A 22,286-nucleotide genomic window follows, 5' to 3' on the forward strand; every position below is an offset into this window, starting at 1 on the left:
GAGTCATTCTGGCTCTGAGCTGCTGCCTCCGCTGTACCTGCGTGCGCCTGTGAGTGCGAACGCGTGTCTCCGCGGCTGCCGGGGGGCTGCGGCACACGCGGGTGTTCCTGCGCCACGGAAAGCGCCGCGGACACGAGGGTTCCCAGCGGAGCCTCCGCTGCCCCGCAGCCACCTGCGAGGTGATGCGGGAGAGGGAGCGGGGCAGCCCGTGCCGAGCCGCCCCCGACCCGCGGCTGCTCCGTCGACCCGCTGAGGTTTCGCAGCGGTCCCGGGACCCCCCCTCCCCTTCCCGCGCATTAACTCAAAGTGCATTTAGCCATCAATAAGGTGCGAGGGGAAAATTGTCTGTCACTTTAATCCATGCCCGAGGGGCTGGGAAATAAAAAGGGAGAGGGAGAAGGAGGGAGGGAGAGAAAAAGCAAAGGTCTTAAAGAGCCCTAAATCCGCAGGCGAACGATGGGAACGCGGAGCCAGGCTCCTCTCCCTGGCCGGCCGGCCGGCCGTGGGCAGTGAGCCCCGAGCAGGCAGCGCTGGCCCCAGAGCTTGAGGCCGTGTGGTTTAGGACACGACCCGCTCTGCCTCCCTGGCTGCCGGCGCAGAGCGGGGCCGGGGGCTCTGGGGGCGTTGGGCTCCCCCCGAGCTGTCCCGGCCCTCGCCGCGCTCCCCCTGAGAGAAAGGGAAACTCCTCAGCTGTGGATTCGCTCAGCTTGTCTCCCAGGAGGGTGGAAGAAGGGGAGAGTAGAGCGGGGGGGGGACATGGGCACCCACACAGCCCCCCCCTGCCCCCGCAGAGAGCTGCCCCCGGCCGGGGCGCTTGTCTTTCCCCCTACACAGGCAGAGGCTGCTGCCCCGCCCGCCCCGCTAAAGCGATTAAGATTTCCTTCCCCTCCCTTGGGAAGCCCCAGTTCGAGCCTCGGCCAAACCCGGGGGACATCAGGCAGCGCCAAAGGCCCCAGGGAAGAAACAGGGATTTTTAATTTTTAGCTCCAACACACGGAGGAAGGGGATGGGGGTGATGGATGGATTTTTGCGTATGTGAGCTTTTTTCCCCTCTTTCTGTGTGTCGGTGTGCGTGTGTGTGGATGGGCACAAGCTCTCAGAGAAAAGAAATTTTAGAGTAACAACTAAAGGCTTTCTTGTGCAGTTATTTTAAGGGCTTTGTTCAGTGCCTGAAGGGGGATGCGCCCATTTGTTCGGGAGGGGATTCATCACATGCCCCTTTCATGTGAACCAGAGGTTAACAACCTAATGAGCACTTGGTGAAGAGATGAAGCGTGTAAAGAGCCCGATTTTCCCAAATCCTGTGCTGCTGTCTTGGGGATGTGCTACTCTAACCTCTGCTGGGCTAATAGTCTCCGCACTTCCAGCGGAGAGGCCCCGGGAAGCCCCCGGGTCCAGCCGCGCTCAGGCGGGGCAGCAGCAGCGAGGCGGCCCGGTCGCGATGCCCCGCCGGGGAGCCGGGGGGGCCCGGCCCCACCGCTACATATGTTGGGTCAAGTCTCCCCATTGTGAGCGTGTAAAAAGGTGTAAAAACCCAATCATCTGTAGCTTTTTTAAAGGGAGGGCTTACCCTGGATTTGTTGCATAATGGATTGTTAAAAAAGTAGAGGGTTGAATTAAAACTGTTCCCTAGTCACTTTTAATTAGACCACTCTATTTAATTAGCAAAGTTGAAACATGCAATTAAAATTAGCTCAGTTTAGCACATATTAAAGGAAATGGGGGACGCGACTCCGGCTCGTATTAAAGCGAGTCGGAGGAGAAATGGCGGAGAAGTCTGGGAGTAAGCGAAATGACTCTGTGGAGGTAATTCAGCCGGCGGCCATCTGTCAGAGGACCCGCCGTGCCCCTTCATTACGGCCCCGATCCCAATGTCCCTCTAATGACCGTCCCCGCAACGCCAGCGCGATACACGCGGCCGGTGCCGCTGGATGGTGCGAAGCACTTCGAGGACTGAACGTCTGTGTGTTTATGATGTGCTGTTCTCTAAAAGCCGGGTGCTGGAACCTGTGACGGGCCCAGCGGATCCCGAAGGGGTCAGGCAGTCCCGGCCCCGCCGCCGCGGGATAGAGAGGAGCCCGCGTGGGGCTCTCCGGAGCCCCGAATTTCCCTTATTTCCTTCCACGAATCTTTCTCCCTTGTCGCTTTCTCCTCCCCTACTGGGAGCCAGGAAATCGAGTTAATAATGTTTCAAATACTTGAGTAGTCCGGACTAACGGGAGTTCCGTATCTCTTTCCTCGCTCCGTGATCTGAAGAGGTTGCCTGGACTAGGAGGAATGTGCCTTTTTCTTGAAGGGGGGGGGGATGATGGTGGTAATTTTCATTCTTGTAATATTGGTTTGGGGATAATTACTTTTAATGTCAAAAAGATTTAGTTTAATATCATCTCTATTAGGCTGCTGGGCGGATAATTAAAAGTGAAGATGATAGCAGCAGGGAAACAGATGGCATTTGCTTACTTTGATTCAGTAGGTAAATAATGAAAAAGTCAATGGCAAACCCCCTAGAACAATTGAAACCTTAAAGAGCACTAACATTAGCAGGTACTTACAAACTGTCTTCTGCTAAGAACGAGATGAAAATACACTAATCAAGAACTATATTTCTCTGGGATGATTCCGAGCGCTGCGCTGTCTGCGGGCGTGTATGTCCCTTCCCCCGCATGGCAGCCAATAGCCGGGCGCTTTTTAATTAAGATTTACTACTGCAATTGGGGGAAGCTGCAGCAGCACCGTTGCTGCAGCCCTCTCAAACTTCGGCAGCGGAGCAGCCGTACATGGGAAGCCTTTGGGTGAATCAAGGCCAGTTAGGAGGGAAACAAACACCGGGGAAATCGGGGCTTCTTCAAAATAAATATGTGAAACCCCTTCTCGTGTTTTATCGAGCTGACCCAGATGTCAGCGCCGAGCCGTGGGCGCCGAATGGTGCGTTTCTGGACACTGCCAGAGCCACACGCGCAGCGGGGATAACTGAGCAGCAACCGAGGAACCGCGCAACGAAACGCGGTGTTTCTGCTCGTTCCTGTAACTAAGTATGGTCGACTTTCACGCGTCTGGAGGGCGCGGGCTGCCCTGATCGTGGTGCGGTTCCATCTCGGACCCCACAGCCGGGGGGGGCTCCGGGGGTCGACGAGGCTTGTCCCGAGCCCTGGAGCCGGCCCAGATCCCGGTGCCAACGCGGGCTGCTCCTCCGAGGCTCGGCCGGCGCCCGCGGGGGGAAAGCAAGGAGCTGGGTCCAAACCTGAGCTCCTCTCGTGGTTTGACGGCGGTGAAAGTTGCTCCCAGAGCCAAGCTGGGAGCGAGACCAGTCTCGAGGGCTTTAAAGTTGCATTCCACCGGGTTTGGAGAAATGAATTTCTCTTTCCTCGTCCCGCCCGGGCAGCGGGAGGGCGGCTGCTCTGTGCGTGCCTAAAACAAACATCCCTCCCCCAGAAAGACACGGGAGCAGGGATGTACAAGAAGATTTTATTGTGCCTCGTCAAACAGAAATGAATTGCAGTAGGAGAGAAGGGAGGAAGAAGGGAGGGGTGGGGGGAGAGAAACATCCACCTTCCCACTGCCTCCCGTCCGTACTCTCACACACACATGCAGGCCGGGACAGAACTGGAGAGAGCCCCGAGCCCACGGCAAGTCCTGGCCGCGGCTCTGCTGTTCTGGGCTAACTCACAACTCAGGGGTGGTTTGTTTGAATAAATCTGTGAAATGCGCACACTGTGTGTGGTTCACGATGAAAACTTCCAAAGGAAAATACGGACAGGGGAGAAATTACTATTATTAAAATATAAAACTGGTGAGAAGTAAGATTCCGGGCTCTCCTTTTCTGAAGACACTTCGTAAGAGAACAGCAACACGGGAGCGGCCCTTTCACCCACTTCCCCCCTGGAAAGTGGAAAGGCAGAAACTCCCTGAGCCCGGAGCAGGGTGCCGAGCCCGAAAGGGGGGCCTCGGCTCCGGGTCGGGAGCAACCCCGGAGAAGAGCAGCGCTTCCCGGGAGCGGCGGCGGCTTCGCCTCCAGCCCCGCCGAGGCTGCTGCCGACCCTGAGGGCGGCGGGAGAGGAGCGGAGAGTGGAAAACCGGTAAACGCCCGTGAAACTGGGGGAGACTGGGACAAATGTCCTCAGAACTTGTTGAGTCCTGGAACTGCCTTACATATTCTTGCAATTTTATTTATTTTTTTTTTAATAAAACACAACTATTACGATTCCACATTTATACCGAGAGTAACATTAAAAACTAGTGTATGATTAAGTGTTTTGGACGAAGAGGTGCCTGTGCTGCTGATTTTGGATAAACAGCAGAAACGGGCAGTGGGTACTTAGGCGCCCAGCGCTAGGACACCGTACCCCAGCTCTCTCTGTTACAGTCACTGGGGACGCGCTGCAGGAGCCTACGGAAACAGCCTCGGGATAGAGATGCTATACGTTGTGTGTTCAAACTTCAACACTGCCGTTTGTGATGTTTCTAGAGGGATGAGGCTCCGAACAGAAACCACTGCACTTCACTGGCTGATTACTGACCCACTCTTGGGGGGTTTCGTTTGGTTGGGCTTTTTTTTTTTTTTCCCCTCCCCATGGCTCTTTCCAAAATAGTTCGTTTTAAACTCCCATAAACGGAAAGGATAACCCAGCTCTTTAATTTAAATCAAAGCTGAAAGACAAGGGAACGGGGGAAAGCGGCGTGGCCCGTGTCTGTGTTGCTGGTGATGGCAGGCTGCCTCGGGGGGGGGAAAGGAAGGTATTTGCAGAAAAAAACCCAGCGCAACCCCAAACAACACTGCCTTGAAGAAGGGAGAATATTTTTTCCGTGTCAAGCCAATATAAAGCAATATTTTAAAGGTTTCTTGTTAGGCCTGATAGAGTTTTACTAATTCAAAGTTAAATCAGATGATTAGCATAATACTCCCCGGAGAATAAAATTAATGGTTGCGAATAAAATTAAATCGGATATTTTGACTTCGCGGCTGTATTAAATAAAGGTGTTATAACACTTAAATCACGAGGATTGGGTGGCAGCTGCACACACAGAAAGTCGGGTGGTAAAGCGCTCATTTTGTGACCAAAAAATTAAAGAAAAAAAAAAGAAAAGGAGAGAGAGAGGAAGAGGGATGTGTGAAAAAAAATATTGAAAAGTTGTAGAGATCTGCAATTGTGCTTTTCGCAACCACGGAAGGAGAGTGACCAAGAGGAAGAGTCATCGGCGCATCAGCGAGCGCTGCGTGTCCTGCAGCGGGGCTGTCCCGCGGCCCTGCGCGCTCCCGGCCGCGGAGAGAGTGGCGGGCAGGGCCGGCACTTCTCGAGCAGAGCCAGGGCTTTCTCTCCTCCCTGCTCGGGGTCCGTAGCTCGCCCAGGGCCAGCCCACCCGGGGAGGCGCCGGGAGCAGGTCTCGCAGCGTGGGATCGCAGGTGGGGATGCTGAGGCGGCGGGAGGAGGCCCCAGCGACCGGCAGACAGTTCCCGCTACAGGGAAGGACTTACGGACGCATGTAGAAGAGAACTTTAAGAAGTGCCGAGGAGGAGGAAGATCCCTCGTGGGAAAGAGAGGGGAGAGCCCTGGGGAAAGGAGACGGCGTTATTTCCCACCGAAGTGCTACCTCCTCCCGTTACCAGCGAAGGTGACGTCAAACCCGGGTGGCTGATGCTAAAACAAAAGCTCCCGGGTTAATATACAGTTACCAGCCCGGCAGCCTCCTCCTCCTCAAAAATCAGTCCCTCGGGTTTATTGTCCCCTCAAGGAAGGCGCCTGTTGAACATGTAGTCACGCAAACAGCTGGCAGGAGAAAGAAAGAACGAACTTTACTTTCTGGGGAGTGAAGGGCGGGCAGGGCTTCCCCTGGCTACAGCGCAACGAAAGGATGGAAAATCATACTCACCTCGAGCTTCTCATGCTGCGGCAGCACCTGCAGGTGTGGAGTGAGAGAGAGAGGGGGAAAAGGAGGAGAGAGAAAGAAAAGAGTAAAGAGAAGGAAGAAAGGAAGGAAGGAAGAAAGGAAGGAAGGAAAAGGAAAGGAGAGAGAGGCACCATAACGTACTATTATAAAACAAAATCTCCAAGGGGAGGGGAGAGACTGTAAATTGAATTGTCACCATCCGCGGCATATTCCCCCCTCCCCTTTTGACAAGTGACACCTAGGGGGAAAAAAAACCAAACCCAAACGCCAAAAAATTCAAAGTACTTTTTTCCAACAAATTAAAAAAAAAAAAAAAAAAAGAAATAAAAAGCAAGGCGAGCCAAGCTCCGGGGCAGCGGGACGGCGGTCAGTGTCCCTCCCGCACACCCCCTCGCCCCCGCGGCGCCCCCGGGACGTTCCGCGGGCGCGGCGCTCGGGCGGCCGCGGCGGATCGCGGGGCGTCCAATCAGCGCGGGCGCCGCCGGCCCTGGCCAATGGCAGGCGCCACATTGTTGTGCAGCGTTGCCTAATGGCAACGCGGGCCGCGACAACAGCGCGAGTGGCGGCGCGAGTGGCGGCGGGCGGGCAGCGCGTCCCGCTCCGCTCCGCACCCACCCGCCCGCCACAGTCCCGGGGGGCTCCGGCCCGACCGCCCCGGCTCGGCCTCGGCCGCCGCTCCGCCTGCCCCCACGCCAGCCGCCTGCTCGGGGCTCGCCGCGGCGGGCTAGCGCCTGGCCCCTCCGCCTGGCTGCTGCTCGGGAGACGGGGCGATTTTATTGATTTTATTTTTAAATTTTTTTTAAACTATTCGCTGCTGGATTTTAGCCTCCGCGGCTCGTGGCGAGGGATCCCGTCGTTGAAGGTGCCGGATTGTTCTTTGAAGGGACGCTGCTAGTCCGTGGCTGCAGTGGCAGGGGGACGGGGGAGCGGAGCTTAGGGAGCAGCTCGGGTTGCACCGGGGCGCCGTGGGGAGCGGCGACCCCGCGAGCGCGGACGGGAGAGCTCGGCTTTGAGCCTGGCGCGATGGACTTGGTGCTGCCCCGTCAGATGCGCACGGAGAGCAAGGAAGCGAGAGTGATCTAAGTTTTCTTGGATTTTTGTGTCTTAGCTTCGCTTTGCGGGCGCGGAGGGGAGGAGGGCGCGGATCGGCTTCCGACGGGCCCCTCCTCACTCGAACCCCGCTCCGGGGCCGTGTGCCGGTGCGGGGGGAAGGGGGCGGCGAGCGGGGCGAGGGGACAGGCGCTGGGGTTTGCATGCCGGCACCCGGGGCTCCGTGTGCCCCCTACTCGTGATCGCGCTTGAGGGCGCCGGGAGCTTCTCCGCGGGGGCTCCCCCGCCCCGCGTCGCTGTGGGGGAGCCTGGGGAGGGGGGGCCGCTCTCTCAGGGCGGGATGGAGCTGCGGTCTGAGCTGCCCAGCGTGCCCGCCGCGCCCCCCCCGGTGCCCCCCAGCTCGGTGGCGGCAGCGGCGGCGGCGGCGGCGGCCACGCTGCCCGTGAGCGTGGCCGGGAGCCTGTTGCGGGCGCCGCCGCTGCTGCTGCGGGCGGCCGAGAAGTACCCGCGGACGCCCAAGTGCGCCCGGTGCCGCAACCACGGTGTGGTGTCGGCGCTGAAGGGCCACAAGCGGTACTGCCGCTGGAAGGACTGCATGTGCGCCAAGTGCACCCTCATCGCCGAGCGCCAGCGCGTCATGGCCGCGCAGGTGGCGCTGCGCCGGCAGCAGGCGCAGGAGGAGAACGAGGCCCGCGAGCTCCAGCTGCTGTACGGCACCGCCGAGGGGCTGGCGCTGGCGGCCGCCAACGGCATCATCCCGCCCCGGCCCGCGTACGAGGTCTTCGGCTCCGTCTGCGCCGGCGGCGGCGGCGAGGGAGGCGCCGGCGCCTCAGGTAAGGCCGCGCTGCGCGCCCTCGGAGGGGGAGTGGGAGAAGGGGCCGGGAGAGGCGGCGGGAGATGAGGGGTGGCGGACTTGCGGGGGGGGATGGCCCCGCCGACGGCCTGGGCGCTCCGCGGGGCACTCCCGGGGCAGCCGCACTGACCGTCTCTCTCCTTCTGCACCCCCTCGACCCGCAGAGTCCAAGATGCAGAAGTTCGAGCTGTTCCCCAAGACGCTGCTGCCGAGCCGTGCCGTCACCCCGCAGCAGGCGGGCGGGAAGCCCCTCTCCCCGGACGGCGAGTCCGTGCCCGGCACCTCCTCCCCAGACGCTCGCCACGGCTCGGGCTCGGAGAACGGGGACGGCGAGTCCTTCCTGAGCTCACCCGTCTCCAAGGGCCCGAAGGAGGGGGAGGAGAGCCCGGGCTCCATCAGCCCGCTGGGCTCGGACTCGGGCTCGGAGGCGGACAAGGACGAGCAGGACCCGTCGCCCTCGGCCGGCGGCCGGCAGCGGACTCCCATCGACATCCTGACGCGCGTCTTCCCGGCGCACAAGCGCAGCGTGCTGGAGCTGGTGCTGCAGGGCTGCGGCGGGGACGTGGTACAGGCCATCGAGCAGATCCTCAACAACCGCGGCCCGGAGAAGGGCCCCGAGGAGGGCTGGGCCCGGGACGGCGCCTTGCAGGGCCTGCCGCCCAGCCCCGCCGCCGCCGCCGCCCACCACCGGCCCTTGATCGCGGGCGCCATGGCCCCGGCCATCGGCACGCTGGGCAGCCGCTCCGCCTTCTCCCCGCTGCAGCCCAACGCCACGCACTTCGGGGCCGAGGCCGGCGCCTACCCGCTGGGCACCCACCTGGGACTGAACCCCCTGCGCCTCGCCTACTCGGCGCACAGCCGGGGACTGGCCTTCATGACCCCCTACTCCACGGCCGGGCTGATGCCCACGCTGGGGTTCCGGCCGCCCGTGGACTACGCCTTCAGCGACCTGATGCGGGACCGCTCGGCCGTGCACAAGGAGCAGGTGTACTCCGGAGGGCTCTACGGGCCCATGGTCAACAACACCCCCGAGAAGCAATAGCGGTTTCCAAAAGCTCCAAAAGCTCGTCTGTAGAGGTAGCTAGGTAGGCATGGGTGGACGGACACGGGTGGTTTCTCTCCCCTCTCCCCCGTGCAGGCGGTGGTTGCGTGCAGAGCCCGGCGCGGACAGACGTAGGTGTTTTAAGGTGATAAAGGTGCACTTTCATTGTCCAGACATGAGTCACTCTTTGTTGCTTATGGCCATAAGCATGGATATCCTCGGTGCGTCGTGGGGTGTGCACACACACACACACACACTCACACACACACACACGCTCTTTCCCACACACATACATATATATATGTATACTAGCAAGTGTATAATGTTATAAAATGGAAATCTAAGTTATTAATGTAACTTGTAGGTGAACTTGGTATTAACGTTAAGCTAAAGGTTAGACAGCGCATTGTAATACTTACCAGGCATATAGATGAAACATTGTCAAATTGAAAACCTTTTCCTTCCTGCCCCCAGAAACCTTACGATCTGTATATAACATTGGAAAGTAGATATATTTGTTACTGTCCGTAGGACCCTGGCGCCAATGGTGTATGACGGTTTAATAAGCCTCCTTCATTTGTGCTCTGCAAGAAAATTGCTTTCTTGTTCCAATGTAGCAACTTCTTGCTGTTTCTAACAGGTAATTCTGTGTTTCCATTTCATAGAAATAAATGTTATTTTCTATTAAAAAAAATCAGTCTTATGAATGGCAAGTGGTATTTTATCAGATGATGGAAGTGTGTTTTGAGAAATTCATTTGACAAGTACAGTCAATATTTAAAGGAGTTTATGCAAATACTATAAACATGTTTACTACATTTTTATCATGGTCAAACCAGATATTCTTCAGATAAATTTATAAATAAAAACGAAGCGTACAAACGAGCAATTTCCTTATCAACTGAAATTGTGAAATATGTTTATTTCTGGTTCTGGTCTTTTCCTTATTTACACCAGGGGGGAAAAAAACCCAGAGGTTTAAATTTAAGCAGGATTTTTCTCCTCGATATCTCGCTGGTTTTTGTCATATTTAGGAAATTTGGCATTGTCGCAAAGAGAAGCCGGGTTAAAGCAAACTCCCGTCTTGCCGACCACAGTCTGTGTAGCAGCAGAGAGGTACTTCCCCTTCATATCTGAAATCTGGTGGTGTGTTTTAGCTCTTAATGTATCGAAATAAGCAAAGCGATATATAATAGTGACTTTTTCTCAGAATGTAAGGATGCATTTGTGAGAGGTATGGACGAGTTAAGATCGGTGTGGGGAGTAAGCACAGGAAAGGTTTCTCTGTTTTCGGATGTGTCCTTCCCCCTCATTCCGAGTAAACGCTGCAGCAGTGCCTTTTTTTTTTTGGCAACCGAGTCCAATTGTTCTTCAAGATCAAAAAGTAAGAACGGCGTTCCTCACTTTGTTTATGTCTGTATTGCCATGAGTGGGGGGCAGCGGGTGCACCCTCGTGCATCCCTGGGTCCTACTGAGGGCCAAAGTGCGACTTTCTTACCAGTCCTGGGAGTGTCTGGCCCAGGAAAACTATTACTCACAAAGAACAAGTTCAGTGCATGGTTGAATTAAGACTGTAAAAGCTCCTAAAGTTGGTTGGTATGGAAACCTAATCCCACCGAACCGCTCCGTGGCACAGCTGGACTGTTTACTTTCTCACTTCAAATATAACTGTGTAAACATTGGCTGGGAGCTGCCAGCGCGGCTCTTACCAACCAGTTAATATACTGGTGGGGCTGGGAGGAGAGGTATCCTGCTGCAGCTATTGAAGGAAGCTCCCGGGTAAAATCAAATTGCATCAAAATGTAATTCTTCCATCCTGCATGCAATTGATCAATTTGGATACAATTTTAAGATTTTCTTAAAAAAACCCCACCCAAACAACAAAAAAAGTAAGTAAATATTACAGATTACACCTAGGCAAATACTTTTGACCCTGATCCACCCTGGGAGCAGCCAAATCAATATCACAAGGGAAACTTTTTAAAGTCTCATGTTCCAAGAGCGGGTGAAACTTAATATTACTACAATAAAATGGTTTAATAAAGAAGGGCTTTAATAGTGAGCTAATTTGATTGAGTTTCCTAATTCCACTTTAATTGGAAAAGGAGTTGTCTGTTTGGTTATAAAGTGCTAGGGTTATGTTAGACTGGAAAAAAAAAGATGGACTTTGAGCATCTGAATAAACTTTTTTCCCCATTTTTTCCCCTTTTTTGGTTGGCAGCTGACTTTGTGCAGCATGGGTTTCCATATCTAGGATTATGAACGGGCCACAAAGAGCTGCTACTTAAAGAAATCAGGTCGCCACATTTCTCCCATTCGAGCCCTGTTAAGAAGGGCTTAGGAGCTGTTGATTTAACTCAGCTCCCCTTTTAATTATAAAAGCCATTCTTGTGTAGTTAGGCGAGCAGGACAATTTATCAGAATTGTTGCCGTGTCTTGGAAAGTTGGCTTGAGTTTGGATTTATACAACCGACAATGGGGATCACCACGATTAACTTTCATATGGATAGTTTAGGCTGTTAAACTGGGGGGGAGTAAGAGGAGGGGGGTAAGAGAATCTGATAAATTGTCCTACTGAGGTAATTCCCTTAGATTTAAAAAAAGAAAAAAAAAATCCTTTGGTTTTGAAGCTGCCTCGGAGACGTTCGTATACAGAAGCCTCTGGCAGAACATAAAATATTCAGGTCCCTTTTAGAGTAAAATAAAATGCTGTCACTTGAATAAAAATCCGCGGAACCGAGTATAAATTATTTGTGAAGCAGAGAGGCTGCGGGCGAGCGCTCGCAAACTTCCCTGTTAATTAAATCTTAATCCACGGGTCGCAGGAAGCGGCGGGGCTGTAACAGCGGCTGCTGTACATACAGCGGGACACGTTCCGGAGTTATATTAACTGCACTCGTGTTTAATATGAATCAGCCCTAATCCACAGCATAATAAAGATCAAATTAGACTAACCATTTAGTAGCGAAATGACATTCCTTTACCTAAAATGAACCTCCCCGCGCCCTGCTCGCTGCGAGGCTCCATCGGCAGCCCGGCCCGGCCGGGGCCCGGCTCTGGGCTGAGCCAGGCCAGGGAGGGGAGCGGGGGGGCCTTTTACAGCCTGGTGGATTTATTTTTCAGCCCGAGGGGGGAAGCCCCGTTACTCTCCCACGCTTGCCAGAGCCGCCTCTCCCTCACCCCGCGGCAAACCCGACTTGCTGCCGAGGCCCTGGGGATGGAGGATGCTCGGAGCGGGGTCGTATCGGCTCCCCCCGGCTCCGGGCCGGGCTGTGGCTCCGCGGCAGCCCCGGAGTGTCCCCCGCTGGCCGCCGGAGCCCCGCGGCCGGGAAGGGTTGGCGGTGCGGCTTCCACGCGGTTCCCGCGCAGCCGGGGCCGCTCCAGCGGGGGGGGAGATGGATTGTTCTGCTGGATGCTGAGGAGCGAGCTCCGAGCCCCTCTCCGTCTCTCCCGCTGACCCAGGAGGGCTCCGGGCTCCCAGGACTTGATGCCCCGTTTCCCAACCTGGAAACCACCCCGCGGCCAGCGCTGCCCCCGAGGGGAGGGACGGGACGGGCTCGGCCGGGGGCGACCCCGGGTGCCCCTCACCGGGCGGGGCGGCCTTTGTGCCGGGCTGAGCAAACACAGCTGCTGCCGGTGGCACCGCTCGGGGGGACGCGGCTGTTCCCGTCCCACCCCTCGCTCCCGCTCCCTGACATCCCTCCTCCGTGATTCCCAGCGGTGGGGGCGAGTCCAGGTATCTCCCTGTCCCGGAATGATCTCATCGGCCGGGCCGGGCGTTCCCAGGGCGCCCGGTGTCAGGCACATGAACTTCCCACGTCCCCCGGCGAGGGGACACCTCTGCCTCCTCTCTTAGTTCGGGCATCCCCCCTGTGTTGTCACAACATCCCCATGGCAACCGCGCCAATTACTTCTATGCCAGAACAACAATAGGAAAGTATTTAATATATTTAAATGTGATTAAGCAGGTGGAAGAAACGAGGAGCAGCAGCTTCACAGGACGAGCCGGCGGATCGCGGCGGAGGCTTCCAGGGAGCCCCGGGGGCTGCCGCTCGCCCAGGGCAGCAGCGGCACGTCTGGAGCTCAACAGATGGAAGGAACAGAGCAGGGAACACACGGTTACAACGGGAGCGGAGCGGAGTCTTTTACCGTTTTCTGCTGCTCTGAGCACCAACTGAGGCACGTGAAAATTCATTCCAATTTCCATCTCCCGTGTTTCGACAGAAATACTAAAACAGTGTTGCAAAGAAAAAAAAATTTTGTTGCCCTGTTACTGTTCCTTTTCAGTTTCCCCTTCATTTTTCTTTACCTTTTTATTAGGCAAAAAAGCCCAAGCCCTCTAAAAAACCACCACCAAAACCCCCCAAAATAACCGGAACCCTGAAATTGCACAATGCTGGTTTGTATTTCATCTCCAAAAGGAGCTTATTCGAAAACAAGAGGCAAAAAAATATTAATTTTAACTGATGTTTTAACCTGAAAACTATTCCTTTTCAACCAGTATTCCTCGTTTCTATGCTGTTAGGGAATCTAACAACCAACGGAAGAGATGCTCCTGATCCAGGGAGTCAGGGTGCTCCTACACACGCTGCCGGGGCGGCGGATGATGTCTACCGTGACGTGCCACCTTCTCCCGGGAGCAGCCGGGGCTCGGACATCGGAACCCAGGGAGCCGGGCAACCTGCCGTGGCCTCGAATTTCCCGTTAAATTGTGCGGCTGGTTGCTGGATATGGTCGAACTGACCGAGGGCAGCTGGAAACGGGTGCGTTGCTGATGCGTGGGAGGTGGTGTTAATGCAAAGGACATTAACATGGCATGAGTGGGAAGCGGTTAAAGCGTGGGGGGATGAGCTGGCTCACCCTGGCTAACGGGTGTGAGCTGATACAGCTGGAGAAGGTATGTCGGCAAGAAACTCCGATGCTGGATAATCCCCAAAGGTAAAAGAGGTGTGGAGAGGAGGGAAGAGGTGAATTCCAGAAGAGAAGAACAGGGCAAGGGGCTGACAGGGTCTTAGCCTCAGAAGATCTAATGGAGAACTGGGATGCAGTATTAAGAGCTGTGGAAATTCTTAGAAATCACTAAAATAAGATCTTGATGCCTGTATTACAAGACTGAGATGAAGTTGTGTCTCTTGCTGCATGTTGGGTTTGAAGGACAGCCATCTTCAGGGAGAGGGTAATGCAGCTCCTTGGGCTGTAATAAAAGTGTATCATAAAGTGCCTTTCCTGAGGGAGCCTTTAAGGCTTGATTATATTCTGCACAGACTGAGTAAGGCAGTATTATGGGTGGGATTTACATTTTCAGGGAAATTATGAAAAGCTCCTAATTTCAGGTGTAGTATTGTCAGGGGCTGTACAGAGGTCAGAAAGCTCAATTACATACATGCTCTAACACAGGCCAGGGCCTGAGCAGGTGGCCATTGGTATAAAATGGTGATGGGTGTCTTTACAGTGATTCATTGACTGTTCATGTGGAAGCAAGGACATTGAGAGAGATGAAAATGCTTAAAGATCAGAAGATATTACCGATAGTCTTAACTGCAACAGGCCATTTGGTAACCATTTCTACCCACAACAAAATCTGGTCTGAGGACTATTCTATCCAAATATTGGCATGAACACGTGTTCCTCTTCACCCCAGGTGTGAATCTGGCAGATGTGGACAAGGGCATGATGAGACACCTGCCTAGGGGATAATTCTGTTTGGAATGCTGTTTTGTGCAGTATTGGATTTACCTGCATGTGGGAGCTACAGTCTTATCTTAGGTTTTATCTTAAATCCTTGCAAACTCTAAACTGCAGGGGGAAAAACACTGCTTCCTCACAGCCCTGTTTTGATGGTCTGGAATACAAAATCGTGTCATATACTGGTTTGTCCATTAGTTTTCTGTAAGAGATGGTGATATGTGGGATATGTTCTGATTATGACTTCACACAGAAGCTCTGCCTAAATGAACTCTGTAATGCAGATCTGTGAGGGGTAAGGATGGATCCTTTGGCATGTTCTCAATATGACTATACTTGCAGCTAGTATGGATTTGGAGAGGTATTTCCTGGTTTATATTCCCTCCTTTCTTGTTTTGGATCTCATTAATGTGCTGTAAAATTTTTGAGTTATGCTGTTTTTTTTTTCTGAAAGGGCAATTTTTTTCCCACCCAATACTTGAACAGATAAAAAATGAGTGGGTAAAAGCATAGATGAAATTCAGAAAAAAAAAGTTGTAGAAATCAATTGAAAGCAGGTTACCCAAAGTCTTATTGCCCATCAATAATTACAAATCTGCTATGCATATCTTCAGAAAGCAGTTACCTGTTTAATGGGGAAGATACAATAGATGGGCAGGATCTGTGTAAATTTTAGTAATTTTGTGACAGCAGGCTCCTGGGGGGAAGAGGGAAATGGAAAGGAAACCAGAAACAGAGAGTGGATCTTTTCATGTGGTCTGACAGGCAGATGGAAAGCATAACTTATAAAGGCTTTTAAAAAGATCTACTTGGGGTTTATGTTTACAAAGAGATTTAACGAGACTGGCTGGCCTTAAAATGCTGAAGTTGTTGGTAAAATCAGATGTTTAGATGTGAAATGATGTACTAGCCCTGGACCAGAATAAAGGAGAGATTCTCAGAAATTAGACAAGACAGGAGCAGAGCCAGCAAGGCAGGGCCCCATAAAGCACTCTGCAGATCCTGAAAAGGGCTTAAAGGTCAGCAGGACCTGGAGTCAGGGGATGGAAGAGGGTATGGCCTGGCTAAAGGGAGATGGATCTAGACAGAGACCATGAACTTCCAACCAAGAATAGCAACAGAAGCATGAGAAGACAGAATGATCTTGGATTTGTGCAGCAGGGACTTACTGATGAAATAGCTTTATAGGGAATGAAGGTATCAAAATATTACCTTGCTTTCTTGTAAGTGGGATATGGGATATTGATTTCCTCTTGTGGCTTGGGGAAGCCCGTGGTTTACCTTGGGTAGAACTTATGGATTTCCTTAGTTTTCTAAATCTCCTGCTTGCAAGGTTAGCCACAGATATTTATGGCTAAATGAATGGGGCAAGTAGCTGAGATTACAACTTGGAGAGCCTTTGCTTTGCAAGGGAAGAGTCGGATATCTTATTCTGGCAGGAGAATCTAATTAAGGGCCTGTTCAATATGAGTAAATGTCAAATGATCAGGCACACAGAAGAAGGACTAAAATTGCAATGCTTAGTCCAGTGTGCTAGAATGTGTGCTGCAAGATGCCTGGCTTTTTTTCCTGCTTAGAGGGATGAATTATGTTTGATTTCCCTAATCATTCTTTTTATCCACATTGTGAAGCTTTACTTTGACACAGAGAAAATAATCTTAATGCAGTGGGGCCAAGAGCAGGAAAATTGCCCCAGTAGATTTGGCAGGAAAAACATGGCTCCAGCCTCTCATAAAAATCTGTACCCTTCTTCACAAAAACTTCATGTGAACCAGAAGGTGTTTTTGTGGTCTCTTCTCTACAATAATTATGCTATAGCCTTCTTCCTGTTCAATGGGTGAAAAGGATCTCAAAACACTAGATGAATTTCTATTTTTAGATCCATTGGAAAAAATCTGGGAACATAAGTATAAGTAGTAACATAAGACTTGCTGGATTTGGGGGTAAATTAATCCATCATGTGGCTTCCAAACATAATGTGTTGCCCAAAGTACACCAGATGAACGAGTTAACTCAACTCTTGAGCATAATAGTCTTAAAATATTCAGGATGTACCCCACAGTTGTGGCAGACACTTGGAGAAGTTGGCAAAGGCACTATGATATGTCTCAGTATTATTGAGTTACTTCCTAAGCATTACATGAAAGTGCCTATGAATTCTGATGCCAGGCTGAAATGTGTGTCAACTTGCCCTGTGCATCTCTCACTTTGGCTTCTTAATCTCCCTCCTGGGAGAGGGCTCAGCTAGTTTTCAGTGTCAAGTACCTTGGCCACTGAAAGAAAAACTTACGTTATCTTGGCGAACAAGGATAGCTGCATCTTTGGTCTGGAAAGAGCTTCAAACCTGTGTGAGATGAGGGTGCCAATATGCTTGTCCAGCAGGATTGTTTCTAACTGTATCTAAACAGAGGCAAAATGGTGCAGTTGGCTCTATTAAGCTGTAAGTCTGGTGATGGAGAAGGTGAGCGGTAGGTGTGCTCTTAAAATCAGGGCCAAATATGGAGCTAAGGCTGTTCTAGGAGCCTCATCTGCTGTGTTGTTTTATTCCTCATCACTGGAAAGTCTAGTAAAAGTTAGTCCTGATAAGATGGGCTGAAGTGAACAACAACAAACGATGTTCCATAAACTGTGAAAAGCTAAGACTGACCTGGTGAAGTCATTGGTAAAATGTCTGGTTTTCTTGGAAGCCTCAGCAGGGTAGATGCTGCATCTGATGGACATTGATGATATTGGGCAGAGGCGCTCTCATTAAGAAATTGCCTGCTGGAACTCCCTGCAGCCATCTGGCATCCAAAATGCAACAGCAAAAGGGATCATGTTGGTGATTTTCAGTAAATGTTTTGCACAGAGCCATCTTTGTTGACTGTCTCTATTATTTTGCAGATGTTTATGGTATCATGAATCTTTTTTTCCAACCTTAATTGAAACACATGCTCCCCCAATTCAAAGATTAACTTTGTTATAACAGAAAGGAAATTTGTACAAAATTTTTATCCTTAAGAACATCTCTTTTTTTTTTTTTTACTTTAATACTCAAATCACATGTAAAATTTAAAATATTTGCAAATTTGAAACCCTCAAACTACTGTTGTGCTTTTTAATTTTTAAAATTTTTTTATTTTGCCTACAGATTACTACTTTTGACAGTTTTGTTCTTTGGGTTCTGAGTATTGCTCCTCAGTTTTGGAAAAACAGGTTGTAGCTGATATTCCTAAAGCTTTTGAAGCCTTCATGAAAGAAAAATATTAATGCATATCACCCTGGTTGGCGGTATTTAGTTTTTATTTTGCCACAAACGTCAATGACCCGAGAGTCTCTTTTCCTCTCAGTTTAGTTTCTGGTGTAGGTGGGGCTCTCAGATGGTACATTCATAGATTGTGGACTCACTTGGGCAAAAGCTACCTTTGCTTCTTCATAGACCCAAGACAGAATATTGTCTTGAAGCAGGATGCACGGAACAGAAGTGCTTCCTGTGGTAGCAGCATGCTGCTGGTGCTCAGTGGGTGTGAGCTCCTGATCCATTCTGAGATATTGGTCTGAAAATGAAATGATTGTTGGAGTAGGTATAACGTGCTTCACCTGAGTGTGGCACACTGAAAGTAAACCATACTAACTTCTTATCTCAAGTCTTTTGGAAGGTACAATTATCCTTTATCTTTGCAGGTTGGTTTGTTTAACTTTCACTGGATTATTCTCATGGAATAAGAATTAGATATCGCTGTTTCAGAGGAGCACTGGGACCTTGTAAATGAAGGAAGCTGTGAGGTTTTGTAGTGAAAACTGCACATGGGTCTCTGAAGATTTGGTTTGTGTACTAAATTCTGCTGCTGATTTACCAACACTGTGTGACCTTGACTTCAATTTATTATTTTTTAAAAAGTGACCACCAATATTGACTGTCTCCAGTTTCAGTATGAGACACACAAGACTTGGAATTGCAGACTTCGTACTACTAGAGTATTTATTTTTAATAAGGGTCCTAATTAATTGTGCAATCTCTGTGGCAGGAAAGCTCTCCTGGACTCTGTCTTCATTCATTAAAATGTGTCAAATTCCTCAGAGTTTAGAGCAGAGCTCTAACAATGGCAAAAGATACCCTATGTCCTGAATACATACTAACGTGTGCCAAAGAGGATGCTTGTTAATAAGTACTTATTCAGTGATAAAGTCCAGCAACAAGGGGTTATACATTTCCTCACTTTCAGCCACCCAAGCAGAGCCCCTGACTTCACTCAGGAAGCTATACTGTTGTGAGACATGGAAAAGTAAAATACCCTCTGGTTTATAATAAGTCATTCCAGCTCTGTCTAATTAACACTTCTTAGTGTTAATTGTAACCCCCTGTTCTGTGTTTTTCAGGGACAATATTTCCCAAGTAGTGCTGATGAAATGTCAGGCAGAGGTAGTAATTTTGTCTTCCTTGCTATTATAACATTGTGCCATAGATATAGTTATATACAGAGATACATGCCAATCAACCAACAGAGCAAACAGGATGAAGAAGTAAAAATCTTCTCCTTAGAGAGCCCTTAGGCAGACAATGAATTACGAGCTCTTCTCTGCCTAGACAACTTGCAGTGAGAACAGCTATTCCTACTGGCATTCCTTACTGTGGTTAAATAAAAAATGAATAATTTTAGATGGCTTGTTTTATTAAATCAATAGACTTAACAGGATGGAGTTGTGGAGTACAAAAATATGAACTATTTTTTACATGATCTGCAGAATCCATAGGCTCCTAACATTAATGCTACAGAAATACCATTGGCCAGTATTTGCAGAAACAGCATTTAATGAACATGAAGCCATTCATGCTGTTGGAAAGGGGAAAATCCTGTTGGGCACTCCAGTAAACCTACCTGCCTTGGCTTTGTAGCCTGAAGGAAATGAGAGAGTACTGAAAGAAAGTGGGGACATGAGAGTCAGTGTTAAAACAGCATACCAGTGTTGGCAGCACTATAAAACTATTGCAAAATACAGGGAAGAAAGTGATGATATGGGGCCATTGCACGTCACTGATGTTTAAGTAGAATTTTTCCTTTGGAATGCAAAGCAAAAACTGAAGGTGGAGTTTGATCTGTGGCAAGAGAATGTAGTGTGGTTGCTGTCTCATCCAAACAGTCCTGTGTGTGATGTTAGAGAGGAAAGTATCTGTGATGACTTGATATTTTGTGAGAAGGTGAAACTGAGAGAGAAACCAGACTGAAGATAAAATCTGCAGTGCCATAGCTGAGGCAGCGACTTTGGCCTCTCCCCACGTCCCAAGTGAGACAAGAGAGCTGTGAGGGCCCCCCTGAGCCTCCCACTCCCTCAGGGCCTCTTGCCCCAAGGAGACATTTCCTCCTGGATTAAAATAGTCTTTTGCAGCCTGAAGAACCCACACTCCCCCTCCTGAGTGTCTCTGTTCATGTGGGTCATCTCACTTCTGATTTCGGCTAAACATCTGCACCAAAGAGGGTTGTAGTTAGGTGGGATTGGACCTTCTTGCAGGCAGCAAGCAACAGGATGAGGAGAAACAGCCTCAAGTTGCACCAGGGAAGGTTTAGATTGGATATTTGGAAAAATTGCTCCACTGAAAGGGTTGTCAAGCATTGGAATAGACTGTCCAGGGAAGTGGCAGAGTCACCATCCCCGGTGAATTTAAGACATTAGCATGTGGTGCTTGGGAACATGTTTTAGTGGTGGAATTGGCAGTGTTGGGTTAATGGTTGGACTCAATGATCTTGGAGGTGATTTCCAATCTAAACAGTTCTATGAGTTTTAGTGTGGTAGAAGAGCACTGGGTGTGTTTGATGGCAACTGGGCAGCTGACGTTGCCTGGACAAGACACAGAGAATCTGGTGAAAACAACGTGGGAGGATTTTTTTTGCTTGAGATCTGGGATGTCACTGGCACACTGTTGACTTAATACTTCTAAGTACTGTCAGACACACCTATTGAATCTGAGATAAGATAACCCTGGTGACAGGCACTGGCTCTTATCATGTTAAATTATATTGCTAATTTTTGTTTTCATTTTCGTGTTTTTCTGTGAAAACTGCTGAAACCAATATGGGATATTGCCCATTTCTTTATGCAATATATTTTTGAGAGATTCCATAACCAAATGGTAAATTCACAGATCCATGTGTGAAGTCCTGGCTGAGCTCAGTGACAGTAATCTCCGTGTGTGTATGTACACACACATAAACACGTCAGTGTATGCACATATTTCTATATATCTCTTACCCTTGTGAATTCATTTACCAGTTGTAGTTTCTTTACCAATTAAATTTGCCAACACAGCAGCTCCCTCTGCATCATGTCACGCATGCTGACTATGTGCTGATTTAAGGTTGAGGATAATTTAGCAGGGGTGCTGATTATGGCAAACTTAATCTCAGGAGATCGATGAGAAATGGATGTTTTGTGATGAAGTTTGTTTTGTGTAGATTAGAAAGATAATGATACATATGCAGATTAGAATGGGACACTAAACCCAAAATAATCATGTGCATTAGCTCTGAAATCCACACTGCAAAGGTAAGATATGCTATTGAGTAGGAGACCACATGGCTCTGTGTCTGACATCCATTTTTAAATGTGAAATACCAAAAGCAGTATGCTAGACCTGAGCTTGTGAACTCCCATCTGTGTTATTTTATGCATGTGAATGGTCTCAGTGACTTTCATACCAACATGTTTCCCATATTTTTGAAAATTTTGCAGTCTATGCAATACAGAATTGCTTCTTCTGTGCGCCTTGGACAGCTCCAAGCATTCACCAAAAATACAGTAATAATGAGTTACAACTCACTTTGAAATTTGTTTCATGTTGATGTTGAAAAGCAGGTGAGTATTAGCATAGTAAAGATGTTGCTTGAACATGGAAAGAGTGTAGTAATTTCAGCACAGTAGAATTGCTAGTCGAGGAAAGTAATTATAGTTAAGAAAATTTTGTTTTTTCTCCCTTTATGAAAATTGCAAAAATAGGAAACTGCATTCTCAGAAAATACCATTAAAAAAGGTGGTCAAAATTAAAGAAAAAATTAATAGAATCATAGAATGGTTTTGGTTCAAAGGGACCTCTAAAAGTTGTCTAGTCCTTGCAAGAAGCAGGTACATGTTCAACTATATCAAGTTGCTCAAAGCTCCATCCATTTAGATGGGGCATCTACAATCTCTTTGGGCAACATGTTCTTATATCTACCTTCTTTTAGTTTAAAATCATTACTACAGATCCTCTTGAGAAGTCTGTCCTCATCTTTCTTACAAGCCCCTTTTAAAATTTGTTTAGATATTTCATAGTTCTATAGTAGTGAGGTACAAGGGAACCATAATCCCAGAGTTTTTGAGGATCTTGGATCTGAGCAGTGTATTTCAGACCTTTCTTATGTATTTTTGATTTCAATATTATAGTTTTAATCCGGTGTTTTGTATTTTTTTAAAATATAATTTTTATGAGAATATTCTAGCCAGAACTGGCATGCCATGTTCTGTACAGAAAGCTTTTAATTAACAGCTCATAATCTGACCAGAATAAAGGCTTTATCTTTTGTCCTTCTATGGCAATACTATTTTCTCCTTCCCCTATTTTGTACTTTAGTTGGCACATCTGTCTTAAACAGAATCTCTTCAGCAACTCTGTCCTTTGCTCTGGCTCTTAAACCTCCAGCCCTTCTTTTTAAGTCAAGCAGCAGGTTCCTGTGACTGCACGTGATATACTTTTCAAAGTGTCTTCTACCTCATTGCCATTAAAATCCCTTTGAAAAAAAAAAATCTCTCTAGGCA

The 22,286-nt window shown here is 49.7% G+C and overlaps 1 protein-coding gene and 1 long non-coding RNA gene across 2 annotated transcripts; one reads left to right on the plus strand and one right to left on the minus strand.

Moving 5' to 3' along the window:
* Positions 1–3,451: 3,451 nt before the first annotated feature.
* LOC135419132 (uncharacterized) lies at positions 3,452–6,222 on the minus strand. The gene is made up of 2 exons (XR_010432839.1): positions 5,869–6,222; positions 3,452–5,765 (listed from the first exon to the last, which is right to left on the minus strand). It is a non-coding gene; the product is annotated as an uncharacterized LOC135419132 (long non-coding RNA).
* A 199-nt stretch (positions 6,223–6,421) lies between these two features.
* Positions 6,422–9,732, plus strand: DMRTA2 (DMRT like family A2). The gene is made up of 2 exons (XM_064665262.1): positions 6,422–7,769; positions 7,954–9,732. The coding sequence occupies exons 1-2, from the start codon at positions 7,277–7,279 to the stop codon at positions 8,829–8,831; spliced, it is 1,371 nt and encodes a 456-aa protein (XP_064521332.1). The 5' UTR covers positions 6,422–7,276; the 3' UTR covers positions 8,832–9,732.
* Positions 9,733–22,286: the final 12,554 nt, after the last annotated feature.

The sequence above is a fragment of the Pseudopipra pipra genome, chromosome 9 (genome assembly GCF_036250125.1).
Source record: "Pseudopipra pipra isolate bDixPip1 chromosome 9, bDixPip1.hap1, whole genome shotgun sequence".
Lineage (NCBI taxonomy): Eukaryota > Metazoa > Chordata > Aves > Passeriformes > Pipridae > Pseudopipra > Pseudopipra pipra.

Bases quoted from the DNA above. Each gene is read 5' to 3' on its own strand.
- DMRTA2 (XM_064665262.1), top strand. From the start codon at position 7,277: ATGGAGCTGCGGTCTGAGCTGCCCAGCGTGCCCGCCGCGCCCCCCCCG. The intron at 7,770-7,953 runs GTAAGGCCGCGC...CTCGACCCGCAG, and splicing joins GGGAGGCGCCGGCGCCTCAG to AGTCCAAGATGCAGAAGTTC.